The sequence below is a fragment of the Mustela lutreola genome, chromosome 9, assembly GCF_030435805.1.
Source record: "Mustela lutreola isolate mMusLut2 chromosome 9, mMusLut2.pri, whole genome shotgun sequence".
Classification (NCBI taxonomy): domain Eukaryota; kingdom Metazoa; phylum Chordata; class Mammalia; order Carnivora; family Mustelidae; genus Mustela; species Mustela lutreola.
Genome location: NC_081298.1, coordinates 107,155,111 through 107,181,881, shown reverse-complemented (window position 1 = coordinate 107,181,881; position 26,771 = coordinate 107,155,111). Strand labels below are relative to the sequence as shown.

The 26,771-nt window shown below is 39.1% G+C and overlaps 1 protein-coding gene across 1 annotated transcript in view; it reads left to right on the top strand.

Moving 5' to 3' along the window:
* Positions 1–26,771, top strand: part of EIF2AK3 (eukaryotic translation initiation factor 2 alpha kinase 3) — a 65,451-nt gene that overhangs the window by 1,666 nt on the left and 37,014 nt on the right. Inside the window, exon 2 of the mRNA XM_059188332.1 lies at positions 10,078–10,207. Coding sequence (XP_059044315.1) covers positions 10,078–10,207 — 130 coding nt within the window. The remainder of the gene's footprint in view (positions 1–10,077; positions 10,208–26,771) is intronic.

Sequence of the window (26,771 nt, the reverse complement as noted above, 5' to 3'; positions counted from 1 at the left end):
GTGTTTTTGTTTATCTTAAGTGTCTGAAGCCCCTGCTGGAAGTATGTTACATGAAGTAAAGTGAGATGTTTCATTTTTCTTGGAGTACAGACCCACCCGCCACAGGAGCTTACTGGCACAGACAACCCACAAGATGCCCCAGGGTTAACAAAGGTTAGGCAGACGTCCCTGCCTTCCAGGAGGAGGGTGTTCCCTAGCAGTGAGGATTGACTGAAGAGACCCATAAGGACAGGACAGAGCAGAAGTAATGCAAATGAAGTGCCCTGACTGTCCCAAGGTTTTTGTGGTGTTCCATGGGTGGGGTCTGCGGTAAAGTAGGTAAAAAAGGGAAGAGAAGGCTGTGGCAGAGTGAGTTGGTTTGTGAAATGTGAGTAGGATCATAATGAGCAGACACTGGATTTGAAGAAATAGCAAGAGAGGCACAGAAGCTAGAAAGTATGTTTAGGGAACATTTTTGTTTGTATTCCTCTGTGTGAGTGTGCATGTGTGTGCATGTGTGTGCTCTGTGTATGTGAGGGAGATACAGACATGCACATGTGTGTTGGGCAGGGAGTTGTGGAAGATGAAACTAGAACAATAGGTTAGGACCAGATCGTATGTGTCGAGTCTTCACACCAGTAGCATCGTCATCACCTGGGACGTGTTAGAAATCAGAAGCCAGCGAGCCCCAGACCCACTGAAGGAGTATATGCATTTTGACAGGATTACCAGATGATTCCCAGGCACGTGACAGTTTGAGAGTTATTGTTTGAGAAGTGTTGTGTAGGGTATTTTGAATGCAAGGTGCAAGGTCTGATTACAGTTTGTTGTTAAGTGGGTCTAGAACAGACAGGAGAGATTTGAAAGATTTGAGGCAGAATCTTGGTTCTTAGCAAATGAACTGATTCCTCCTCAGTGACGCCCCCATCCACAGATTGAGCTGGGATGGTCAGAAGATGGGAGCACACATGGGAAAGCGGGGAGATTGAGGAGAGCAGGAAAGAAAAGGTCATGGGCTCCTTGTTGGACACGTGACTTGAAGGTACAGGCAGGCCATCCAGAGGGAGAAATTTGGGAGGCAGGTAGAAGTTGGAGGGGGGGTCAGGGTAAGGAGGTGAACGTGTGAGAAAGAGAAGGCTCATGATGAGACCTTAATGAATGCCTTAAATTTTAGAGAAGATGAGCCAGCAGAGGAGACAGAAATCCAGCTGGCGGGATTGGAGGTGTTGGGTGAGGGCTGAGAAGAACGAGGAGGGATTTGGAGGTGAGCATACGTAAGAATTCAAGTCAAGCAGCAGAGAGCCCTCAGATTGTAAGATGGTAAGGATTCTTCCTTCTAAAGCCCCACTTCCTCCTTCGGCCCTATTCAGCCTGACAGCAGACAGGTGTATACATTCAGAGGAAGGAGCCTGCATAGACACGTTGAAAAAGAAAGGAATGGAGGAGGGAGTGGAGGTAGTTGAAGAGGATCTCCTTGGCAAGCAGGAGGACTACTTCCTCTTCAGAAATGAGAGTGAAAATAGAAGAGTTGGGCCTGGCAGAGCGTAAATGATCTTCTGCTAACAGAATTCTCTAAGAAGAGATAGGCCCGTGTTTAGGGGTGTGCCTGGTAGCTTGAGATAGTGTGGAAAGTTTGAGAAGCCTTGGATAAGTAAATTGATAGTATCAACAAAAGATCAATATGCAAAGTTTATAAAACTTCTTCCTAAGTGCTCTTTAAAAAAGTGAAAAACCAGAAACTGTCAGTGTTCCATAATAACAGACCAGTATCCTGTTTGTTTAAAGGAAGAGGATTAGGGGAACAGACATGAATTAACCAAGCATTTCTCACAAACAGCTGTGAAGAACTATGGTACTTGCAAAACTGTTTTAAAAAGAGGGAGGTGGGGAATTAAGGTCGCTCTTTTTGCATGTTGTCTTTTGATGCCCAGGAAGCAATATAGACTTTCTGATTCATTTTTCTTCCCTTGATGGAGTTTTCATTGGTTTTATCCTAACTTCTTTTCTCTACATATCAAGAGCATGGGAATGAGTGAATAAACATTTTTTTCTTTAAAAAGTAGCTAAAATAAACTTGTTTTTTCTGATAGCGGCCTTGTCAGTGCTTCTGTTGAATGTTACATTTAGTTGAAATTTAAATGGGATGCTCCCTAAGGAAAGCTGGGAAGAAAGTTGCAATCTCGCCTCACTGCTAGATTTGTGCACATTGGCATAGTTAAGAATTCCCTGTTTCCTGACTCCAACGCAGACCGGCAAATTGCTAAGTGTTACTTGGGGTTATGGGGTGGGCATCTTCATAGTGACTGCCTCTGATGACCTCAGGAGTAGTAAAGAACTAATTTTATCTTAACTGTCACACTAATTTGTAACCTATTTCTACCTCCCCCTGCCCTCCTTCTAATTTCCCTCTAACAACAGTGTTACTAAATTTAATGTTAATCTGTGCTGTTTCTTTAATTTGTCATCTGTGAACTGAATTCTTTGTATTTAATGAGATAACATGAAAATGTTTTGCAAATGTAAGATGATTTCATTTATTTCTCTCTCCTGTCTATCCTTTCACAAACTGATTGGCTGTGAGTCGTGGTACGGAATCTGGTCACCCTCAGATTCTCAGATTCATAATTAGGCTTTTTTTGTTTGTTTGTTTAAGCTAATATACCCATTGAATAATAGAATTTCAGCATACAGTGTTGAAAGAGAACTCAGTCATCTGGTCCCAGTACTGCTCACTTTTCTGACCCCGACTTTTAAAGTTAACTAGAAATCACATTTAAAGAAGAATCAGGGGGCTCCTGGGTGACTCGGTGGGTTAAGCCTCTGCCTTTGGCTCAGGTCATGATCAGGGTCCTGGGATCAAGCCCCACATCAGCATCATTGGGCTCTCTGCTCAGCAGGGAGCTTGCTTCCCCCACCCACCCCCACCCCACCTGCCTCTCTGCCTACTTGTGATCTCTGTCAAATAAATAAGTAAAATCTTTCAAAAAATTAATTTTAAAAAAAGAAGAACTTATGGATAACTTTCAAGGCAATTTGTAAGCCAAAATAAACCTTGAGGCAAGTAATGAATTATCCTTCCTGTCTACAGTTGTCTTTTTAGCTTTATTGACACCTGGGCTCTAGATATGATATGTGAGAGGACTGAGGAGACTCCTTTCTTTATTCCAACTCTGAAGCCTTTACACACCTAGGCATTTTGCAGAAAGGGACTTGGTCTTCATCAGCTGCTGTGAGCTGTAGCTCCAACACACCTCTTCACTTCTTAAATACTGCCTGAGAACTTTCATCTGATTTTTTCCTTTTTTTGTGAGAGAAAAGCTACTGAACATTTTTGCAACAAATTATTTTAAAATACAGGGAGGAGAACTTGTAAGTTACAGAACTAAATGTGTGTGGGGGGGTTAACTTTGTTTTTTATTTTTTCACACTGTTCTGTTTGCAAATGACCATTTTGATTAAAAATCTTTCCTAGAACAAAGTTGAAAATGTGTGTCCAAAATTGTTTTAATCTGATAGAGAAAGAATATATGTTGCTCAGGTTGTCTATAACATTGAAAACTTAAATGGTACTTCTTTAAGGTATAGCTGATATGTCAAAGTTACACAGTCTATTTGGTAGTATTTGACATGTTTGTTTTGATTTGGGGCAGGGCTAGTCTTGTGATATGTTTAAATAAAGGAAGTTTGATTTGAAGATTTACTTAGTAGGTGAGGACTGAGAAGTACAGTCCAATTAGTACTAGTTGGTTTTTGAACAAGAACATATGCTTTCTTGACTAACAGCATGTGTTTAGATGGAGGATTCTTGGCTACATCGATCAAAAAGCGGGTTTAACTAAATCACATTTTTAATTTTCTAGAGCTTTTTTCCCTCTCCACCTCTCTCCAAAGAACGAAAATGAGAAATTTAAAAATAAGCAGTTATTAATGTAGAAACTATTCACTCACTGTAATGTTCTCCTGTCACCTGCTTCTCTTTCACATGGGAAATTTTTACAAGTAGTAAGCCTCCTTTAGAATTATTGTATCAAAGAATTCAGCATCTACTTCTCAGACTCTTGATAAACTTAATTGTAAATAAGCAGGTATTCTGGGTAACTTAAGTCAGAGTGAACAATTTTTTAAAAATAGGATCTTCATTGGCATAAGGTCATTTCTGTTTGGTTGAGGGTAAATCAGAGCAGTAACAGGATAAATGGCTTCTTGATGAGAATGAACAAAAGCTGCACATTATAGTAATATAGTAGTCACTACTTAATGAAAACTTACTGTTAACAGAATGATAGAGGTTTAAAAACCTAAATTCATGCTTCTGTCTAAAACCTCTTATTTGGTGCATGACTTGAGCAAGTTACATCTTTTCACATCTTTCTCAGCTTCTGTTTTGTTTTTGTTTTATATGTATCATAGTGTCTGCCCTACTAAGATGTTTCATTTTCATTCAACAAACATTTATTGCACTTCGTTTAGGGACTAGGCACTGTTTGGTGCCTTAAGTAGATAAATGGGCCGCTGAGCTAGCCCTTGAGCCCTAAGTCTGACAGGGAGATCATTGTGTTAAAGAATTAACTACACGAGAATGGATAGTGAGTGACATAGGAGTAGTTTGAGAGTAAAGACAATGGAAGTATCAAGTGAGTGAGTCCTTAAATGTCAAGTGTCAAGGCCAGTCTAGGCAGCAGAGCCCAGAGCAGTGATTTCTAAGCCAGGGCTCCTGGACATCTGTGGATCTGCAAAGGTAGGTACAATTGGGGATCCATGAGATTGTTAGTATTTTTAAATAACTGAACGAATTGGATATCCAGTGAGGAGAAGGCTAATAAAACAGTCAAGTTTCTTGGCTTTGAACTAGAATTATATCGAACTTAATATAGTAATCTTAGCTATGTCTTCTCAGAAATCTTCAGTATTTTGATTGGTGCATAAATATTTTCTCTAGAAATGGGGGAGTTCATTAGAAATAATGTTTATTGGTCAAAATGAAATTGTTTAAGATGTGAGATAAAGGATAAATTAAAAAGGAACTTTGTTGAAAATTTAAGAAACGTGTGTGTGTGTGTGTGTGTGTATGTATGGCAGTAGGGTAGGGGATTTTGCCTGATTATGAAAGGCTCTATGTGGTATACCAAGCAGTGTGGCCTTTATTCTGTGAGCACAGGAAGCTTCAGAAGTTTATAGAATTTCTGTTATAGAAACAAAACTGTTGGAACTGCAGAGGGGACAGAGACCTGAGGCAGGAAAAGATGCCAGAAAGGCTTTTGAAGGTATTCTGATGAGAAGTGAGAATCAATTCTAGGGCAAAGGCAGTAGTAATGAAGAACGACAAGATTCAAAAGCCTCAGAAATAGAATCAATAGTAGCTGACTGTTGTTTAAATGTAGAGTGTGAGGGAGAAGGTAGACTTGTTGTCTGATGTAAATGTTAAGTGACAGAGTACATGGAGAACTATGTAGGAGAGGAGATTTATCTGAACACATTGTCGGGTAACAAGCATGCCCTGCTGAAAATGCAGAACTAGAGCGGGGAGAGAGTCAGTGGACTGTAAACACCATATAGGTTTGGGAGCTGTCATGTTACAGGTGAAGCTGTGGGCAATGGCTAAAGCCAGAATTCCATGGCCTGCTTCCTGGAGTTTGAGAGCGCTAGGAATGATGGGATGAAGGGAAGTGGCCTTGTAGAAGCTGGAGTAAGGAGAAGGTCTAGAATAAGGAGCCCAGCACTTTTTCAGCTGCTGCTGCAGACAGATTTGATGAGGAGAATGGATCTGGCAGGAGGAGTTTGTTGAAAACCTTGAGAATAGCTTTGAAGAATTGGGTCATGCGTAAGAGAACAGTGCTTACTGTTGAATCATCCAAACAAATGCCTTTGTAAAGTAGAGCAAGGTGTAAGGAAGAGATAGAAGTTTCTAAAGAGTTTATTGGCAGAGTTGGCCAATAGGCCTTCTTCATCCAGGTAATAGATTATTCTTTTACTCAAGGAAACAGTCCTTTGAGGTAAGTCAGTATCGGCCAGCCTGGTCTTATTGCAAGACAGCTTGGATACTTGTCAAGCTCTGGCTCCCAAGCCCCATCTGGGGATGGGACCCAGGAATGTTTACTGGCTTTTAACAAGCACCCCAGATAATTTTTATGATCAGGCCAGTTTGAGTTCTACTGACCCAGGGAAGTAGTCAGATCTTACCTGTGAGAAAGCAGGTGGAATGAAGCGGTGAGCAGAACAAGTGCATAGTCATGGGGATGTGAGCGCTGGTAGGATTTCAGAGCTATAGTTCTCTCCACAGGAAATGCTGCCTCTGCAGTCCCGCCAATTCTTGAATATGTTAAGGGTTTTTATCTTGTTCATAGAAACCTGAAAATGGAGCAAATGGATTGTGGGGATATAAAATGGCCTTATAGTCTCCCTATTTGGGGAGGGGGGTTCATTTTTCTTCTCTGATTGATGTTTGTTTTGAACATCCACTGCTATCCTCTGTTTATCCCTGCATTCAGCATTGTCTGTCTACTTGATGCTTTTCTCAGTTGGTAGTATGTCCGTGAGCATCTCTCTCTTAGAATGTGATTAGATGTAATAGTCTAAATCGTAGCATCTTTTACGCCCTGTCATGCTGCTCAATTTCAGCCACAGCAGAAGGGGTACTTCCTTCCAGAGACATGCTTGGGAAGGTGCCCACAGTGAATATTATGGCTAGCTTGTAGCAGACGAGAAAGTGAAGGGGTTTTTGTTTGTTTGTTTGTTTGTTTTAATGCCTGATGGAGTTGTAGGGTATTTACTCTTATTCCCATTAAGAGAGTTAAAAGAATTAAGGGTACCCCATTCAAATCTAAGAACCAGATTACATTAAGTATCAAAAGCAGTTAAGAGAATAATATACTTAATTGTTCCTGCCCCTATGTTTGTATTTCGTTTGTTACTCAAATTTACACTTATTCTCTAGATATAGTACAAAATCTAAAACTATCTTGTTTAAAAAAACAGAACTCTTGACTCAAATGCAGTAAGTTGTCCGTGAAAGAATCGTTAGATGTTAAACTCCAAGTGACTTATTAAAATGTAGTTTTTATATACACAGACACATATGTGTATTTTATTGTTGGATTTTTCTTTCTTTTGAAGATGAGACCTAGAATTTTACCATTCTCTGCTCAGAAAAATTACATACTCAGAAAAATTACAGGGTTTTGTTTTTCTTGTTGTTGTTATAAGTAGAATGGCTAGGGTGATAAACAATGTTCATTCTGAATTTAAAACAAAAAATAGTATCTGAAGTGTTGCAGTGATCTAAATTTTTCATGGGTTAACACTGCTTATACTAAGTTTTATTTCAATTAAAGTGGTTTTCATTAAGCCATTTATTTGTGGTTAATGGTTACTGAACAGAATAATTAGACATTTCTACAGTGGTACTAGGAAAGAGTTAACTTGGCTCGGAATCTTGGATCATTAACTTAATTAGATTCTGTTGCATTTATTTGTAAATTGGCACATCTAAGGTATGAATTTTTTATGCCCTTCATTATAAAATAATTTTCTTCCTCATAGTATCCATCTTCCCGCCTAGTTCCTGCGCTCTCTCTTTAGAAAGCAGGGTAATGTGTGGGGAGGGTAGTTGAGTTGTTCCTTTTATTTTGGTTAGTTATCTAAAATTACTAGAATTTGTAATGTGTCAAAAATCTTTATTTTCACAAATTAGACTTAGAGTTACCATTTGAAAAATTCAGAATGAGAATTAGTCTATAGTTGGGGAAGTAAATTAACAATTTTATTTATTTACTTGATAAATTTATTCATTTAATAAACAAGTTCTTTGAAAGGTTTCAAATGAGTTTATTGAACTGTTTTGTCTTGGTCAACTTATAGCTTCACTTTGAATTTGTTTACATTGTATTTCAAGTGAAATAGAAAAGATGAAAGTTGTATTTTTAATCTTAAAGTGAAACATAAATGTGTGTATTTGGAATTTGCACAGCCTTTGAAGCAGACAAATATACCTAACAAATTCCTAGAACAACTGTATAACACATTCTTTCATTCAACAGATATTTTGGGTGGGCCTGTTATATATCTAGGAGAATATGTTCCAGACAGAAGGAATAGTAGCTGCAAAGGCCTTGAGGGAAAATCACAATGTGTTTGAGGAATTAGAGAAGTCATTCTGGAGAAGCCATTCTACCCTATAAGTCTGGTAGGCAGTTAGGTATGTAAGTCCAGAGTTAGGGAGAGATACAAATTTGAGAGTTGCCAGCATATAGATGGTATTTTAAGCTATGAGACTGGATGAGGCCATCAAAAAAAGTACATGTGGGTAGAGAACACTTTGAGAGACAGAAGCAGTGAGGAAGAACCAGAAAATAAAACTGACAAAGAGTAGCCTACAACTAAGAAACAAAAATCAGGATAGTACAGTGTCCTGGAAGCCACACAAAGAGTATGTCACATGAAAGGCAGGAGATGTTGCTGGTCAGGTGCTGCTAAAACAGGTTAAGTGAACTGAGACCTTACCTTGGGATTTTTCAAGATGAAGGTCATCTCAATGACCCCAACAAGAACCTTTCAAGTGAAGGTGGCAGAAGCAAAATCTTGATTAGAAATAGTTCAAGACAGAAGAAGGGGAGAGGATTTGGAGACAGAAAGTCTATGAACTCTTTTAAGGAGTTTTGTTCCAGAGGCGAAATGGAGTGGTTTAGAAGCTTAGAGGGGGTTTTTAGGTTGGGGAAAATAATAGCAGGTGTGAACATTGAGAGGAATGCTCTGGTAGAGGGGAAATAATTGATATAAGAGCACGAGGAGAGATGTGAAGACTGGCAAATAGGGATCTGCTGTCTGGGCAGAAAAGTGTGGGTAGTACATGGGACCATGAACAAGTCACCCGCAGTAATTGGAGGAAAGGTAGAATGCATGGGTCCAGGTAGTATAAAGAAAGACTTGGAAGTGACGTTCTTTTGATTATTGCTGAGATGAATGAGCTTGGAAGAGCTAGTGTTGGAAATTCAGGAGAAAGGAGAAATAACATAGTTTAACCTAGGCCTTTGGTTGAGTAGATAGACCAAGGTAGTATGCTGTGATGGTGGGGCAGCGTTAATAGCCCTTTTCACATTGGTGGTCATGATTAAAGTGAGTCCAGTCAGCATGTTTGTGTTTTCCTTTGGCCACATTCAACTGCACGGAAGCAAGAGTGAGAAAATGCAGATCATTGAATTTAACCAGGGTTGGAGTTCTGCTAAGTGTGATGAGTGAGGGGCCAGGAAGTGGTCAAAATGAAGGACTGTGGGATTTAAACTCAGTAAAAAAAAAGAAGTGAGGGCCTAATGATGGTGCATCTTAGGGTAAAAGTGTCAGATTGATGGCTTGTATGCTCTGGGGCGGTCAGAGATTAGTGGGAAGCAGAGGAAATGAGCTGGAAAGGCATTGGTGGCAGGGGCTGGAATGCTTGAAATTTCAGTGGGGCAGGGGAGTTGTGGCAATTGGTAATGCCAAGGGCTAGGACCTTGCCATGGCAGTGGATGAGGCAGGGTTAACAGATAATGAAAACTCAAAGGCTGTGTTAATAGTTACAATTAAAACTGGGAGTTGAAATCCTCAAGGAGTGAGGCTAGTGACCCAAGGATCAGTAGACAGTTACTGGGAGGGGTAGTGGCTGGAGCAATCTGATCCTGAGGATTTGTAGAGAGGAGAGAAAGAAGGTGGTCTGAAAAGTGGTCTCTTTGCTTTGGAAGTGACGTTCTCAGGAAGATCCAGGTTTCTACTCAAGCAAGAAGGCAAGTGAATGGTTTCTGGTTTCAGGGATTGGGGAAAGGAAGAAGAGGACAGCACTGGGAATATTGAATTCCATGTGGGAATTACAGTATGAGAACGGGTGGTGACGCAGGAGTCTGGGGCTTTTTATAAGTGACATAAACAGATAAAGTCCTTATTACAGTGGTCTTGGTGGGCTTTAGACCAACAGCGATAGCAAGACTGCAAGTGTTGTGAGGAGGTGGCGCTTCTCCCCCAGCAGCCAGAGGTCTGAGGATGGCCTGGTTTTCTTTCCAGTGTATACTGTAAGTGCTTGATACCATTAATACCTTTTAAACTTTGTCTTATTGATTTTTAAATTTATAGATCATTAGTGATTATCAGCACTTTAGATGGGCGAATTGCTGCCTTGGATCCTGAGAATCATGGTAAAAAACAGTGGGATTTGGACGTGGGATCCGGTTCCTTGGTTTCATCCAGCCTCAGCAAACCAGAGGTAAGAATTTTCTATTAAACTTTGGTTCAAAAACCTACAATGAGCAGTTGCTCATACTCGTAGTATGTATTTGCTGGTACAGCTGGGGCTCAGGGCCTGATGGCCTAAGTGTGAGGCCAGTCTGCCTTTTATGAACTTGATCACCTTCTGGCAACTACTTAACTTTTCTGTTCCTCAGTTCCCTTCTTTAAAATGAGCGGCTGATATCATCTACTTCTTAGGATGGTTTTGAATATTAAATGAGTTAATCATATACATGAGTGACTGAGAATGCTACCTGTTATATCAATCAGTTTAGCTCATTATCTGAGCTGTAATTTGATCATCATTTCTTCCCCCTTATTATCACAAGGTGCCTAGGAATAACAAAACAAATATAAGTAAATATAAGTAACTTATTAACTGCATCTTAATAGTTAGAAATACATACTGCAAAATCTCATAAATTATTCCCTGCTTTTTGCCTTAAGCATACATCCTAATTGTAAGCATGAAATTTTCTAAGAATGTTATTTTAGATGAATTTGATTATTTGCAAAAACAAAAGGAGAGCTGGTGCATCTAAAAACTCAACTGACACATGACTTCAAGACTTGGGCAGCAACTTAGCTCCTCAGAACTTTAGTGTCCTCATCAGTAAGTAAGGACACTGCCTACTCTGTTGAGGTTCAGGGTGGGTTAAATGAGTGTTTATTTTTCTCACCTTTTATCTGGACTCTGATAGATGAAGTTTCTATCCTCTTCTAGAGCCTTATTCTCTAGTTTAAATCATTAAACTAAGTAAGTCCCTCTTTTGGGTTATAACTGCTAACATAGAAGCTGTCACCTCTGTTTTCCAGAATACCCTCAGCCTTCTATCTAACCAGTCTGTTCCTCTGGGACACTCTCTCTGGGTGTTGTTGTTGTTGTTGTTTTTCTCTCATCATCAGTTGTTCCCTTTCAGAAAGCTTTCTAGGGGCCCCTGGGTGGCTTAGTCAGAGAAGCATCCAACTCTTTATCTCAGCTCAGGTCTTGATCTCAGGGTCATGAGTTCAAGCCCTGCATTGGGCTCCATGCTGGGTATGGAGCCTACTTACTTAAAAACAAAACAAAACTAAAAGCTTTCCAGCTGGTATCAACTTTGAAAAAGACAAAACCTAACATGAGGGACTTAAGAATGACCTGATTAGTGGTGATGGAATTTTCTGATGGGAATACTGCTACCAGTACCCCATCTGCTCTTCTGTAAACTCAGCCTGGATGCTTTCCTTGAGCACCCAAGCAGGTTCTTAGGGAAACAGCACTGCCCACCTCTGTGTATGCTAAGCCCTGACAAGGCTTTCAGAGTACTTACTATTTATCAAACCATACAGTTTGCTGAAAATATCTGTGAAGAATACTGAACTTCTGTTGTATTGTGAATTATTAATATAAATTAATATAAATAGCAATTTTATTATAAATTACATTATTAAATTTGAATCAGGTATAATATTCAGATGAATTGCCATTTAAGCTAAACATTCATTGATTTGTGTTCTGCTGGGATTATGCTTGGGTATGCATGTTTTGCTTTATTTTTTAAACTAGATAAAGATGATCAACAAAATCAGAAGATTATAAGCTGTTTACATCTGAGGTAATATTATGGTGTGTCTTAGTGGTACAAAGCATGTGTGTGTTTGCAAAGTAAAATAGACACATGGACAAAAGATAAATTGCATGGTTTGACAAAGTAGATGCAAATAGTTGTAATATCTTGAGTGCTATTGAGTGTGTTTAAAATATGTTAGCCATTTTATTAAGTACAGTTCAACTTTCTCATTGTTCCTAGTCCATACCATTTTCTGTGGTTTATTAGGGCTCTCTTGTTTTAAGTGCCCTCCTTTCCACCCACTGCAAACCCCAGAGCCTTTGGCTAGAACACTTGTGAAATGTTGAATCTCAAGCATATTTGTGAAGTTTCATTGTGTCACTCTTACACAATAAATGAAAAGCTCACTGGCCGCCTTCCATGCAGGAGAAGAATCCTGAGGCCTCTTTGCATTATCCAGATTTTCATTTTCTATTTTATGGGAAAAAAACAGAAAATCTAAAGATACTGACCCTCTGGGGTAACATGACAGGTTTACTAGACTTTATTGCTACGCCAGGTTCTTAAGACCATTTCTTGAAACAACACTGTTTTCGGAGTTGTAATATACACCTTATGTACTTTACACACAGTATAATCCTCATAAAGATCCTCCTGAGGTTGATGTGTTGGTATCATTTTGTAGAAGAGGAAACGGAAGCTCAGAGAAGTTATCTGCTTGAAATTGCAGACTGGCTGGATGATAAAGCTGCAGTTGAACCCGGGCTTGCCTGACTGTGCTCCATTTTGCCTGCTCTGGGGCCATCTCCCCGTTGTGGGTACACCTCCGCATCACAAACTCAGACTGCTCATCTAGTAGAGCAGGGCTCCGACTGTTATGTCCCAGGACCCTTAACATTCTTAAAAATTGTGGAGAGTTCCAAAGAGCTTTTTCCATAGGTTATGTCTATCTAGACTTAAATCATGTTGGAGATTAAAAAAGAAATTTTAAAGACTTGTTATTAAATCATTTAAAAAAATGAACCCATTGATGATAGCATAAAAACATATTTTTATGAAGAATTGTTTCTTGTTTAAAAATATTTTAGTGAGAAGAGTGGTGGCATTGTTTTATACTTTTATAAAGCTCTTTAGTTTCTAGTTTAATAGAAGAAAACGGTTTTCATATCTGCTTCAGCGCATTCAATGCGTTGTGTTGTTGTTTTGGTTGAACTATATGAAGAAGAAAATCCAGGCACATGCATATATGTAGTTAGAGAAGGAAGATGTATTTTAGAAGCCTTTTCAGAATGATTGGATCATTCTTTTTTGATACTATACCAAAACAAGTGGAAATTTCTTAAAGGTTAGTTGCACTGTTGGATCTGAAACCATATCAATGAACATTCTGTACTGGGTTACATCAACATCCATATGTCTGTCTTGCCTTTTACTCATGCATGATGTTCTAACATCTTTGATAAATGTTGATTCAACAAGTTATACAGATCTTCCAGATGTTGACCTATTTCTTGGTAGATAGAATATTTTAAAAATCAAATTTGTTATTATTACCACTAATCTCATCAGAAAAGTCTCTAAGTCCTGGAAAACTGTTGAGCTCATGCTGGTAGGGAGAGGTTTTCCCAAATTCTAATTTTCACTTGAAAACTTGAATTTTATCACAAATATAATCTGTTGTTTTCCTTCAAGTGAGAGGGTGACTTTGTATATTTTTGAAAAAAATACCGGACAGATACCCAAGTCTCATGAACATCTTTTTCCCCTCAGTTTTTTAAGTAGAAACAGAGCTCTGTGAACAGACAGTTCACAACTCGACCACACAAGATGTGTTTCATTCGGTATGTGGCAGGGTGCTCTTGCGTACTTCCTCTGGGGGCATGCCAGAAGAGTAAAAAGATGTGTGCTCAGGTCCCGAAAGAATGAAATTAATACTTTCTATTGCTTCATCAGAACATTCTTAAGGGAAACTTTTCTCTTTCCCTTTTTCTTTTTTTTTTTTTCTTCTTGCTCTGAGTATATACCAGTGAAAAGTACAATGACTGCTAGTTTGGTGCTTGATTCTCTTGATTTTCGTGCTAGGGCACCAGCAGTTTTAGTCACCATTGCTTTTTCTTTTTCTTTCCTCTTCTTTTTTTTTTTTTTAAGTACGGCATGGAGCCCAGCATTGGGGCTTTAACTCATGACCCTGAGATCAAGACCTGAGCTGAGATCAGGAGTCAGACGCTTAACCGCCTGAGCCACCCAGGCGCCCCTAGTCACCATTGCTTTTATATCCTCAGTGCAAATATCACTGCAGTAAGGAAGCAAATAACACCTGAGTAGCAAAGCTTCTTAACTCTGTGCACCTCTAAAAGCATATGCAGACCACAGTTTAGAATTGCTGATCTAGTATGGGATAGAAATATTATAAGAATATTTGTGTAAGATGAATAGGAAAGTATTGTGAGCTTGAGTCATCTGTTCCTCAGCAAGGTATGCGTTGCTCAGCATCTACAAGTTGTGTTCAGAAGTTGGACAAAATACCGCAAAAAGGACGCGTGGGTGGCTCAGTCGGTTATGTGTCTGCCTTCAGCTCAGGTCACGATCCCAGGGTCCCGGGATGGAGCACCAAGTTGGGCTCCCTGCTCAGCAGGGAGTTTGTTTCTCCCTTTCCCTCTGCCCCTCCTCCCCACTCATTCTCTCACTCACTTTCTCTCACTCTCTCAAATAAATAAATAAAATCTTAAAATACCACAGAAAGAAGATAAAAAATTGCTATTTGAAATGCCTTGAATATGATGCATAGAGCTATGTTACCTTTTTAAATGCACCTGATCCGGTATTTTATGAAGGGCCCTAAATTTTTGTGAGAAATAGTTAATTTTCTCTGTCTGAAGCCCAGTGTTTGGTACAGAGATAAAGGCAAAACCATCCAGATGACAGGAGGTAGATCCATGGCTCCACGTGGGGACCTCTGTATTAGAATGTTGTTCTTTCCATGCTTTCATCAAGAATGCTATGAAGAGGAAACAGATAAAACCTAGAAGATCAGGGAAGATATATTCCCTGTGGAGCAATTAGTAAAGCCACTTATTAATCTAATGAAAAGGATTTGATAGACTGTGTAATAATTTTTTAAACTTTTATTTATTGAGCAATCTCCACCACCCCCATGGGGTTTGAATCACAACCCCAAGATCAAGAGTTGCATGCTCTTCCAACTGATCCAGCCAGGTGCCCCAACTGTATAAAAATTTTTAAGTTACTGGGGCACTTGGGTTGCTCAGTTAATTGGGCATCTGCCTTTGGCTCAGGTCATGATCCCAGGGTCCTGGGGTCCAGTCCTGGTTTAGGCTCCCTGCTCAGTGGGGAGCCTGCTTTTCCCTCTCCCTTTCCCCTGCCCCTGCTCATGCTTTCTCTTGCTATCTTTCTTTTTCTCTCAAATAAATAAATAAATTTTAAAAAAATTTAAGTTATTAATGATAGAGCAATTGCTGATGAATCACATGTACTTTTGCTGAAATAATAAAATAAAGCCACACAGGAACTTCTTATACTGTGTAGGATTATGGAGGAGGAGCTTGGATTCAGGATCTTGAGTTCTGGAATGTCAGGGTTCTTCAATTAACTGACTAGATGGCCCAGCTAAATCCTTCAGTTCAACAGAGCTTTAATTTCCTTCTCTGTAAAATTATGGGATTGTACTAACTCTTAAAGATTGCTGCAGCTTCAGGGATCAAGTACCATCAGAGACATGATACATGTAAGTAAATTATCTAGAGGGAGTTTTCAACTCCCCGCCCCTTTTTTTTAAAAAAATATTTTATTTATTTATTTGACAGACAGAGATCACAAGTAGTCAGAGAGGCAGGCAGAGAGAGAGGAGGAAGCAGGCTCCCTGCCTAGCAGAGAGCCCAATGTGGGGTTCTGTCCCAGGACCCTGGGATCATGACCTGAGCCGAAGCAGAGGCATTAACCCGCCCCTTCCTTTTTTTTTAAACTACATTTAAGGATTCTTTTAAAAAATAAATCACTTGGGGCGCCTGGGTGGCTCAGTGGATTAAAGCCTCTGCCTGGGAGCAAGCCCCACATCAGGCTCTCTGCTCGGCAGGGAGCCTGCTTCCCCCCTCTCTGACTGCCTCTCTGCCTACTTGTGATCTCTCCCTATGTGTCAAGTAAATAAGTAAAATCTTTAAAATAAATAAATAAATAAAGCACTCAATTCATTAGAAATTACCATCAGGTGCATATGTTATTGCCTCCTGGCCTGTTCTGATATGATCTTTAACCTTCTCTGATCCAAAAGGCATATAAAATAGTGTATTATGTTGCTTTAGTGGGGTTTTGATTATGTCAGTGAAAAAATAAATTCCTAGAGGATAAGAGAGATTGATGGTTTCATTAAACAAGCATTTTACATTATATTTAGAACAGTCTGATGTTGGAAGGTTGAGGTGTCTTGGGACACAGATCTGATTTGCCACTCTTTCCTCTTGATTAGGTATTTACAAACTTCCTCAAAAGAATAATGATAATAAACCAAGCTAAAACTGTGTGTGTGTGTGTGTGTGTGTATGTGTGTGTGTGTATAAGTTTACTCCATTAGCTATAACAGATGTGCCCTAGGTTTTAAGCCTAATACTTACATAATAGTAGCTGAGTATTTTGTTTTTAATTTTTGAGAAGACCACCTGAGGTGAAATCTGATTTGCTTTCCTCTGGTAATTTATATGCAAATTAAACCTAGAAAAAGCAATGAGGAGGTTTGGCTGTGGTTCTTAATTGGTTGTCTTATTTTCTTTTTAAAGGTTTTGTTTATTTATTTGAGAGAGAGGGAGAGAGAGATTTTACTTATTTATTTGCTGGAAAGAGAGAGAGCGGGAGTCTGTGTGTGTGTTTGTACCAGCAGGGGGAGGGGCAGAGGGAGAAGCAGACTCCCCTTTGAGCAGGAAGCCTGGTGTGGGGCTTGAGGCCAGGACCCCAGAATTGCAACCTGAGACAAAGGCAGACACTTAACCAACTGAGCTACCCTGGTGCCTCTCCTTGGTTGTCTTAAAATTTTGTTCTGTAAATTATTGGCATAGTTTTTCTTTGGGGTCTGTGGGTGACACTTGGATCACACTTCAAATCTAAGTAGATATAATATTCTTGAACTATCCACTTTCTGTGTTTGGAGCACATTCATAAAAACACTGAGACCTTCCTTATCTTTATTTAGAATGCATGTTATAATTATATACATGTGAATAGTTTGTCCTTAGATAATACCTATACCTTTAGAGATACCATATTTGTTCTTTTGTTTCAGTTTTCTGTTAAAATGCCTTTTTCTTCCCCCTCTTAAAAAGAACAAACAACTCTATTATAAGTCTATAGTTAGAATTTGGGGTTTTGTTTTATTTTCGGCATGTTTCTCCCCTAGGGACACCGCCTTTCTGTTTCAGACAGGTGCAGAAACAGACAACTCTGATGATAGAGCTTTCCAGCTTCTTCCTCACCCCTCATCAGACTGCATTCATTGAAAAGGGCCTTCATAGGTGGGGGTGAGGAGAGCCTTTGAAAAGGGTATACTCTTAATGGTTAACTTGATTTGCTCACAAAGAATTCATTAGTCGACGGTGAGGATAGTGCTTTTATTAAGAGAAGATCCGTAATCTGTTTTAAAGATTCTCCAATTTACACTGAAAGGTGTCTGGTCATTTTAGTTTTTTCATTTGTGCATAAACCAGCACATTTTGGGCTTGGATCTATCCTTGAAGATTGCAATATATTTGGAAAAGTCACTTTCAATTCAGTCATGTAGCAATGCAATATGTAAATAATTGCTTAGGTTAATTGCTTTTCTTTTAATTATAGAAATGAAACAGTGCTTTGATTTAATTTTGTTTTATTAATCCCTTAGCATGGGTGAAAGCATTGCTGTGAACTAAACCAGTTTACTCTAGCATGCATGTTGCTAAATGAGAAATTGATTTGACCTTATTTTTTAGGAAATTGACTTCGCATGCATATTACCTACTTCATGAATGTATAATGATCTAAATGAAGGGAGAGGAAGTTACTAAAATCGGTGTTTTTCATCGTGAATGTGAAAAGTATGTCTAAAACTAACTTTTACCTCAGTACTTTTTGAGGTATTTTGTTCTATAGGTCGAATGTAGTTTGAGGAAAGAAAGAATGAAATAGGGGCACCTGGGTGGCTCAGGGGTGCCTGGGTGGCTCAGTCGTTAATCATCTGCCCATGGGCTCAGGTCATGTTCCCAGGGTCCTGGGATCGGGCTCCCTACTCTGCAGGAAGCCTGCTTCTGTCTCTCCCACTCCCCCTGCTCGCTCTCTCTCTCTCTCAAATAAATAAATAAATAAGATCTTTGATTTAAAAAAAAAAAAAAAGAATGAATGAAATAGTCATTATCTCCTTGGCATCTCACTGCTCTGGGTGTTAATTCACAATCTTTGATGACAAGAAATAACCAAAAGGCTTCAGGATTTGTTTTTTCTTCAGCATTTCCTTTTTAAGAAAAAAAAAGTCTACATTTCCTCTTAAGCACATCACGTGGGATGCCTTCTCTAATACCCAGATCTACCTAAAGACCTCATAATCCCTCACGTTAGATCATCTAGTAGTTGATAACCGTGCCCCCTTCCTTAGTTTGTGAAGTATGATTCCCAGGAACACTTTACTTTCAGCAGAAAAGCTTTCTTTATTCTCCCTATCATGATAATTTCAAGGTTTTCTGGGAAATAAAAAAAGTATTTCCTTAGTACAGTGCTAGAACATTTTTTTCTTTGAAAGTCACAGAAGTCAATTCTGGCATCTAGTCATCTAGTTACTTACTGGTTTTTGTTTATTAAAAGTTAACCATTTTATGTTGAATACACAGTGTATCATTTTTAAGGAAACAACATATACAAAAATATGCCTGTTAACTTTAATATTGTTCATCTTTGTGATAAATAAAGTAGTTTACAATCCTTTAGAACTTCTACGTGATAAAGGAGCATTTTAGGATTGATAGAGATTTCTGGTAAATCAAGACTGGTACAGTTTGGTGTATTTAATCCTTACATTGAATTCCTCTTTATTTACCTTTGAGGCTTTGTTTTTTTTTAAAAGGGGTGTTGTAAATCCAGGGTTGGGAAAGAAATAATTGATATGGCATAGTTAAGCTTTCTGCTTTCTCCTTGAATTTACTTTTGGAGAAGCTATTTAAATGCTAAAAGCTTTTTTGCAATTTTTGAAATTTGGTGATCATGAACCATAGTTACTTTCTGAAGTTACCTTGTAGAGAATAAAGGAAGGTTCATGATGAATTCATAACTACTCAAATGAAGAGTTTATATTTTGTTTCAAACATTTTTTTCTTTAATAAGTATACATATATATGCATATACACATGAATTATATTAGAGATTCAGAGTAGCATTACATATACATAACAACTTTTTTTATTATTATTTTATAGTGTATAAAGTGATACCAAAGCCATTCTTATTTAATCTTTACATAACCTTGTAAAATATTCTTTTTAAATGTTATTTTAGAGAGAGCGTGCATGTGAAGGGGGGTTGCGGATCCTAAGCAAGCTTCACGCCCTGCATGGAGCCCAACTCAGTGCTTAATCTCAAGACTCAGATCATGACCTGAGTTGAAATCAAAAGTCAGTCACTTAATCTACTGAGCCACCCAGGTGCCCCATAAAATAAATATTCTTATTAGCTCCTGTTTTTCAGATGACAAAATTAGAGCTCAAAATGGGTCAGAGATCTGTCCAATATGATAAAGCCAAGACTCAAACCTAGATCTTTGGACAAGTCCCTGTCCTCTTTCTGATGCTTCATGCTTTTTTTTTTTTTTTTTTTGCATAGTCTTAAAAAATCTCCCATCATTCAAATATTTATTCTTTACAAGGGAAAAAAAGGAATTGTACAGTGGGGAAACCCAGCAGATACCAGACATCTCCTTAACGAAGTGATGAAGGTTAACATCAACGAAAAGAAGACTTACCATCCTTAGGAGCCTCCTGATACAATGCAGTGAGAAGGGTACAACATCACTCCTATAGTTTTCTTGCCAAAAATGCATAACTTCAATCTAATCACGAAAAACCATTGGGCAAAATCACATTTAGAGACATTCTACAAAACACCTGACTGGTGCTCTTCAAAAGCCTTAAGGTCTAAGGCTTTGAACAACAGCAGGACTAAGGAACTGTTACAGATTGTAGGAAACAGAAAAATATGAAAATACAGTATGTAACCCTAGACTGGATCCTGGACCAGAAAAAGGACATTAGTGAAAATACTCGTGAAATTTAAATACAGTCTATAATTTATTAATGACATTCTTCCAATTTCTAAGTTTCAAGATGGTAACATTAGGGGAAGCTAGATGAAAGGTTTATAGAAACTCTTTGTACTAATTTGCAACTTTTCTCTCAATCTAAAATTATTTCAAATTACAATTAAAAAGAAATCCATACATTGGGGGAAAATTCCCAGGAGTTCCTTTTCTGGCAGTCTTTCCTAAAGAAAGAACCTGGAATATAAAAGATGTTCATCATAGCGTATTCATAATTTTAAAATTTAGAAACAACTTGTATGTTCCTTAAAATGTTGTTGGTTGTAGGTTATTTCTAAATTTTAAAATCATGAATAACACTATTTTATGAACATTTTTTGTATTTCAAAAGGATACTGGTTAATAAATTATGATCTCTGGGCTCTTGGAATTAAACAGAACCTGTGTGCTGTTGATACCCCAGATACATCTCTGCTGATAGAGCTGATGGCTGACTTTACATCTCTATGTAGAGGAAGGTTTAAAAGTCACATCAAATCAGTATCTGCAACCTCAACCTCAGTCTTCCCTGTGGCTTAGGTGAAACCTACAAGTCATCCTTGAGTTCCTTTCATTTCATTGTCTTCCAGACTTGCTCCATTAACAAGTCCCTTTGCTCTCCCTCCAAAACATTCCATTGACCCATTTACTCTCTTCAGCACCATGGCTCCTCATGATGCAAGCCCCCACCACCTCCCTTGGACCACTGCACAGGCCTCCCAATTGCTCCCCTGTTTCCTCTGTTGTCTGCTCTCAGCAGTCTCCATGCTGCCATCTGAATGCCGTTAAAAGACTACATCAACCTGTTTCTCCTCTGCCTAAAGCCTCCCTATTACATTTAAAATAAGGTTCAACTTGCTTACCATTCCCTGCTGGGTCCTTCTGGAGCTGGCCAGACTTTGAGCTTTGGGCCTGTCCCTTGTCCTCTATTCTCCTCTCTTATGTGTTCTGCCCAGAGTGGCTTCATTCAGTATCTTGAACAACAGTGCTTCATGCTTTTTGAAATACTTCAGTACTTACGTATTTGCATTTTCTATAATAATAGTTATAATTCTTAATGTGCTTTACCCAGATTTGCTGAAAGACGTCATGTATATAGCAGACTTCGCATGCTGCTTAGCATATCGTGAGCACTTAATGCCTCTTAGACATCCCTAGTGGGATGTCCCAAACGGAACCCCTTTTTAGTGGGGTGGGAGTCTGGCAGGACTGTGCACTGTACAGCAGCGCCCAGGACACATGGCGATCCTTGCCCTCGTGGAACTCATGAAGCATCATGTGGAGCCAGCTGGAATAATTACAGTGTAAATAATGTAGTTGTGGAAACGGCCACATGCGTGGGTGGATTGAAGAGACTTAGCAAGGAGGCCTGGCCTATGTAGATAGGAGGCCAGAGAAGCCTTCTCAGAAGAGACAGTGTTTACAACCAAGATCCCATGAGGAGAAGGAGCTGCCCAGGCAAGAGGTGGGCAGAGCAGCAGGGAAAGACTGCTCCGGGAGAGGAAATGGCCTGTGTGGAGACCTTGGCGGTGAGAATTACCGGAGGATGGCAACAAGCGTGCGGGCTGGGGGGTTGTAGGAGAGATGAGCCTGTTGAGGGAGGCCAGGGCCAGCTAATAACAGGGCCTAGGAAGCTGTGTTGAGTATTTGGGATTTTATCCTGAGCCATTGGAAACCAATGAAAGATTTTAAGTGGGAAAGACTCCTCCACATTCAAAATGGAAAGGGTTTCTTGACATTCTTTACTGCTTTGAGACTTTCCATGAGACTGTGATAAAGCAGATGGTTTCCTTGTGAGGCATTTGTATTACAAGCCAGTTATCTCTAACTATGGAAGTATTTATATTTATAAATCTTTGCAAAGTATTCACACCAACTAGCAGTTGGGGCAACCTGGAAGAAAATAGGAAAGTTCCTAAAATTCTGCTAAAACCGATCACTTGAAGCACTTTTTTCTCTGACTCATTGTTCTGCCAGAATTTTTAAATTTTAGAATTCTAGAAGTTTGGGTATAGGTCACCTTCTCACCCTATTCTCTTTCAAGGAGATTGTGTCTCTGTTCCTATGACAGCAGCAATTCTTATTTTTCTCTCCAGCCCAGACCTTTCCTCTTAGCTGCAGACCTGTGCAGGCAAATGCCTCCTTAACGTCTCTGCCTGGAGAGCTCTCTCAGGCACTCAGAACTCACCTTATGTAAACATACTCCTGTTCTTCCTTTCTGTACCTGTTCTTAAGTCACTCTTAAATCCTCCTTTGGTCTTAATTTAATTCCAGAGAATGTCAAAATCCCTTTCTGTTCTGACCTTGGAGGAATTGGGACAACAGGGATAGGAGTGGAGAAAAGCAGGAGGCCTGTGGATCCCCAGAGAGGAAGAAACATCAGCTGTCTGGGGACCAAAAGACACACCTTTGAAAATAGCCATGGAGGGGCAGCTGGATGGCTTAGTCCCCTAAGTGTCTGACTTTGGGTCAGGTCCTGATCTCAAGGTCCTGGGATTGAGCCCCGTGTCAGGCTCCATGCTTAGCAGGGAGTCGGCTTCTCCCTCTCCCTCTGCCCCTTCCCTCCCCTTGTGCTCGCTCGCTCTCTCTGTTTCAAATAAATAAATAAAATCTTTAAAAAAATAGCCACAGAGACTGAATTTGAGGATCAAGTACAGTAAGTTAATGTGGGGAGGTTTTTTATTTTTAAGATTTTATTTATTTACTTGACAGAGATCACAAGTAGGCAGAGATACAGGCAGAGAGAGAGAATGGAGGAAGCAAGCTTCCTGCTGAGCAGAGAGCCTGATGCGGGGCTCAATCCCAGGGTCCTGGGATCACGACCTGAGCCAAAGGCAGAGGCTTTAACCCACTGAGCCACCCAGGCGCCCCAGTGTGGGGAGTTTTATAAAATAGTGTAGTGTTGGTTTTGTCCAAGGTCACACAGCAAGTGACATGTAGAGTCAGGGACCCAGAAATGAAGCTGGGTGAGGTGCACTCATTACCGTGTGCACACAGCTCCATTTCATTTGTTGGATGCCTGCTGTAGCCCCATGTTAGCAAAACAGCTAGCATGGCCAGCAAAGTAATTGTTCAGAGAAAAGGGGATTTCCATCTAATAAAAGTCAACAATTTAACACTTCCAGTGGAATGCTTTTCTTGTACTTGACATCTTCCCAGTCTTCGTGAATTTTATCTTTTTATTCCTTGAGATCATCATTGGAAGCATCAACTCTTGTGTTATTCTAGAGATGCTTAGAGTTCTTGAGGTGGGACAAGTTCTTGAGATGTGCCCCTTTAGTGAATATTCCAGAATAGCTTTTTCCTGTCCTTTCTCATAGCCTTTGTTCCTTCTTCCTTATCTGTACTCTTGACAGGTCTGAGTCTTACCATATGCTGTTTATGACCCCTTTTGTTCACCTTCTCTTCCCTTTTAACTTTATTGCTTTTTAGCTTGTACTTGGGACTTGGCTTTTGTATCTCTCAGGACCAGCGTACTCTTTTTCCCTCTCTCCTGGTCAGGGAACACTGGATGCAACTCTTTAGATTTGAAAGGATTTAACGTCTGAATCACCCCTTGAGAAAATAATAGTGTATGTAAATCTAGCTTCCAAGGCTACAGGAGAGAAACTTCTTATTTATAGAAAAACTCTCATTAATAAATGCAGGAAGATACAGGATTAGATGTCATGATTTTGTTCCTTTACTGAAATAGTAGGTCATCAATTGATAGTCAGATGGCGAAAAGGTGATGGAACACTTTAAAATGGAGAGATCAGGCTGACTTCCCCAAATCTACTGATTAATAGTAACAAATATGACATAGCACAGGGGTTGGCAAATTTTTTCTATAAAGGGCTAGACAGTGAGTATCTTGGGCTTTGTGGGCCTGATGGTCTATGTAGTTGTGGGGGAAAGCAGTCAGATAATACATAAATAAATGGGTATGACCGTGACCCTATAAGGCTTTACTTACAAAAACGGGCAGTGGGTCAGGTTTGGAGTCTAAGCTGTAGCTTGCTGGCCTTTGATGTAACAGAAGGTGTATAGTGCTACCTATGAAGTAGTCTTTTTTTGGGGGGGGGGGTCAGAGAGAGAGCACAAGCAGGGGGAATGGCAGGCAGAGCAGGCAGAGGGAGAAGCAGCCTCCTGGCTGAGCAAGGAGCTTGATGTGGGACTCAATCCCAGTACCCTGGGATCATGACCTGAGCTGAAGGCAGACGCTCAACTGACTGAACCACCCAGGTGTCCCACCTATGCAGTAATCTTATAAGAAAACCAAACCTGCATCAGACCAAAGTTCCAGGTTTAAAAACACACTTTCAAGAAAATACAGAGGATAAAGGAACAAGTTAAATGACATGCAAAAGCCAAACTCTGGGACAGTCTGCAGATAAATAATATTCTGGTTTCTCAAGCAAATCAGTGCGTAAAAGAGGGAGTTAGAGGGGCTCCTACAAGGGCAGAAAAGAATCAAATTTAATACATAGAGTTTGAATTCCTTGTTGGAGAAAACCAATTGTATATGTTTGAGACAATCAGGGAAATATAAATATTAGATGATTTTAAGGAATTACTCTCGGTTCTTTTAGATGTGATATTGACATGGTAGTTACTTCTCAGCAATGAATCCCTGAAGTATTTATAGGTGAAACGGCATGATGTCTGGGATTTACTTTAAAACATTCTAGTAAACAAATATATGTCCTGGGTGGATGGAGAACAGATGAAACAATTGGCAAAATTTGCTACTTGTTGAAACTGAGTGATAGATGCGTGAGGGATTGTCTCTTTATACTTTGTATGTTTGAGAATGTCCAGAATAAGTTAAAATAAAGTTGGATATACCCCCAAAAGTATATGTGCCCATGATGAGGGGTGAGGGTACATAGAAAAAGAAGGAAGAACCAAATTTTAAAAATGTATTTTATACAGTTACAAGAATTTGTGTATTTATTGCTGATTATATTCATTTTAGTAGTAGCACATCCTACATTTTTCTCAGTTGAAGTTCCTTCTGTCACTTAGCAATAGAATTTTTATTTTCACACTCTAATTTCAAATAGTGCTCCCTGATTACATGTGCCACTGGTATTCATTATGCTATTTAGGTTTTGTTCAGAAATAGAAATTGAATTATTTTACCAGACTGCTTTGCGATTGCAGAGATAAAGATCTTGATTGGCTCTTTGGCATGAGTTTGCCAACGAATGCGATAACCTTTTATTTTAAAATTATGAACAGGAAAAAACAAATGGAAGAGGGGGGGAAAAAAGCCCATAAAATAACAAGAATTTATATTTTTAAAAAATGACTGCTAGAGGAAGCAAGTCATGCAATTAGCCTGAGAGGCAGAGCAGTGAATCTGAGCAAACAGCTGCTCACGGAGACGAATCAGTGGAATGTGAAAATGCATCACTTCACCGTAACCTACATTTTTTTCTACCAAGAGATTTGCAGCTGACTCTGAGTGACTCATTCCTGTGCTGGGAGGGTGAGGTAATGCTCTGGTGAGGGCTGATGTCATCTCACTACCTGAACGGAGTGCATATAGCATTTCTTGAGGCTGTCAAGGAAAAGCGCCATCTGCTTTCACATATGCAGCCTGAAAGACTTCACCAGGATTGGTGCAAAGGTTAGCAGCCCTGGGGATGACTCATCAGCAGCCAATTAGCAAAGAGCAGCTATTTCAAAGTGAGCTTTTAAAATCATCCTCCAGAAATATGACATGATAATTAAGTATTAAATCAGAAGGCTTTTTTATTGCTTTGGGTTTTGCACTTTTCTCACCGAGTTGATGCTGCTGAAGGTTTCACTTTTATAAACAAGGCAGCTTTTCTCAGTATGGTCCATCATGTCAAATCTTCTTGCTTGTTTAAACCACGTATCTGTATGTATGTATGTATGTACGTATGTGTCTAATTTTTTTTTTTAGTATATGTGTGGCCAAAGTGAGCACTAAACCCTACTTTTAACTGTGCAAAAGTTTGTTTTCTTTTACATTTGGAGGCATGTAAATCCATCTTATAGCAGAGATGAATTGTAGTCCATATTAGTTTGACAGCTTTTTGTTTGTTTTTTAGTTTTGGGGGTTTTTGCAGCACTTAATTATGTTTCTTAAGGATCTGTTTGTTACTGCTTTAGGAGAAAAGAGGTGGTTAATGGAAGAGGAAACAAGTAAAAATAAATGTTATCTGTTTCCTACAGACCCTCTGACTCCTCTTCCTCTTTCTTTTAGTGATGCACACCTGCTTTTCTTGTTTGTACTTAACTAGAACTATTGTTGATATGACCAGATGACTGAAATACCTATTTTTTAACTTTATCATAATTTGAATTTACTGTTCTAGTGAATAAAATAAAGAATACCTAACATAAGATGAAGGGTAGGAAGCAGTAAATACTTGATTTTCTCACTGATAGGTAACTCAAAATGGGAGATCATATTAGCTACATACTGTTTTCATAGGGTATGTATACTAATGACCTAACTCGGTTCTTAATGACAGCTTCAAGATGGACGTTCTACAAAAGATTAAAAGAAAAGTTTTAATTTTTAAAAAACAAAATAAGAAAGCAAAGAATAAGATAGTAATGTGAAAACTGTATGAGGCAGTATATTGATCCCATTTAGAGTTTATTAAAAATTTTTAAAGATTTTTATTTTATTTAATTGACAGACAGAGATCACA